Genomic DNA, 1,719 nt, shown 5'->3' with positions numbered 1-1,719 from the left:
AACCTTCCCAAAACAGCATAGAAAATGTAATGAGTTTAATGGTTGCAATGGGAACTATAATGGCGTCTACTGGTATGTGATGGGTTACATTGGTAGGATGTTAAATCCTACTGGAAAAATATCCAAAACACACAACAAAAAGGAATGTCGTGATGTTTTACTGAAAAAAAAGCAATGTTATATTAATGGGAACCATTCGACTTTCTTTGATGGTTTCTATTTGGGCTTCTATTGTATTTTTTAGCAGGGTCAGGATTCTTGACGATAAGAGGGTCCTTAAAAACACATGTATGACCATGCATGTCATGACCAATAGGATTTAGTCATTTGGCAGCAGTGACTGCCTTTTTGGGAGAAAAAAAAACAACAAAATAAAACAGGAGAACAGCTGAGAGCGTAGCAGGCTTAACAGTTATTCACATCAAACATCTCCATAGCTGCAGTAAACATACAATCAACTACGTAGAAATAACTATAGAAAGATTTAAAGCTTGCCAAATTAATCAAGAACCAATTTTGACTTTCTTATCGCTGAATAACCGCGTCGTGTGATGTACCTGATAACTATTACGCAAGCATACCACAAAACGTTCAGAAAAGCCCGAGCATGCCGTTTGCGAGCGTGCGTCGCCTCAACACTTCCCCATTTGTCGCTGCGCGTCTCGGCCCTCCCGGTTTTATTTCTGTCCTTGAAGGAAACGAGCGACGTTCGCCGTTTCACCAACGAGGACCAATCAAAGCGTCGCTGCGTTGCCGCATCGACCAATAGAATCGCAGCTCTCGTGCGGCTTCGAGATGGACCAATCAGAGCGAGCGATTGCCGAACGCGTCATCAAAATACTCCTTCAGCTGTTCAAACGCTCAAGTGTCACCACGAGAGCTTGCTGCATGGGACGTAAACCCATTCATTAAACTCACCAAACGAAGATGGTTAGTATGTTTACTCGTCTTGCCGTTAAATCGCCCGGTAAACCCTCTCTTTCGCGCGACCGATCTGGTCGGTTGTTGTTTGTAGCATCTGTGTTGATATCACGTTAGCATTAATGCTAGCCTGCAGACTGGTTTGTGCTGGACTAGTTAACTAAGCAGTATTTTGGACACGCTATGTTTTGTCCTGCTTGCGTGGCTGCGGCATTGCAAACCCTTACTGTGTTTTGGACCTCAGTAGTAGCTTTTTTTGGTATTTTATAGGCGGTTAGCTGTAGCATGTTAGCTAACTTCCCATGTCTTGGGGGTCTGCAGCGTGGACCACCTGCTCAATCTGACAGCATGACTCTAGCGCTCATCTTGAGTGACTGGCACAGGCCTGCAGTCAAGTAGGTAGTGAAGTGACAAACGCTAAAGGCAATGTCTGGATTCATTTTCAGCATTTTCGTGTTTTTCCAAGACAAGTTAAGCTCACGTGACAGGCTGTTTACTAACACAATATGTCGCTTTGACTTGTGTTTTAGCTTGTAAAACGACAAAAGTCACGTTTACTGTATTGCTTTTAACAGGGAACTCTATAAGGCAAGGCACGTCTCAAAATTGAAAATAACCACGAAACTTTTAAACTGTTTAAGGTAGACTAATGTCATAAATAACATACTAATTTTGTCTGTGCAAACTTACAATTAATTTTGTTAACTCCTCTCGTGCGGCTACTTTCCCGCGCGCAAGAATACATGAAGAGGACTGTTTACGTAGTAAAAAAAAAATCCATCCGCCTAGCAATAGGTC

General features: G+C 42.6%; 1 protein-coding gene across 1 annotated transcript in view; it reads left to right on the top strand.

Annotated features, from left to right (window-relative positions):
- Positions 1 to 822: 822 nt before the first annotated feature.
- The window catches only part of tmem161a (transmembrane protein 161A), a 5,494-nt gene continuing 4,597 nt past the window's right edge, over positions 823 to 1,719 (top strand). Inside the window, exon 1 of the mRNA XM_043223911.1 lies at positions 823 to 930. Within this exon, the coding sequence (XP_043079846.1) occupies positions 928 to 930 (3 nt within the window). The 5' untranslated portion in view covers positions 823 to 927. The remainder of the gene's footprint in view (positions 931 to 1,719) is intronic.

This window comes from Puntigrus tetrazona, chromosome 22 (genome assembly GCF_018831695.1).
Source record: "Puntigrus tetrazona isolate hp1 chromosome 22, ASM1883169v1, whole genome shotgun sequence".
NCBI lineage: Eukaryota > Metazoa > Chordata > Actinopteri > Cypriniformes > Cyprinidae > Puntigrus > Puntigrus tetrazona.
Note: the sequence above shows the minus strand (reverse complement) of the source record. Positions and strands in the feature narration are given on the sequence as shown.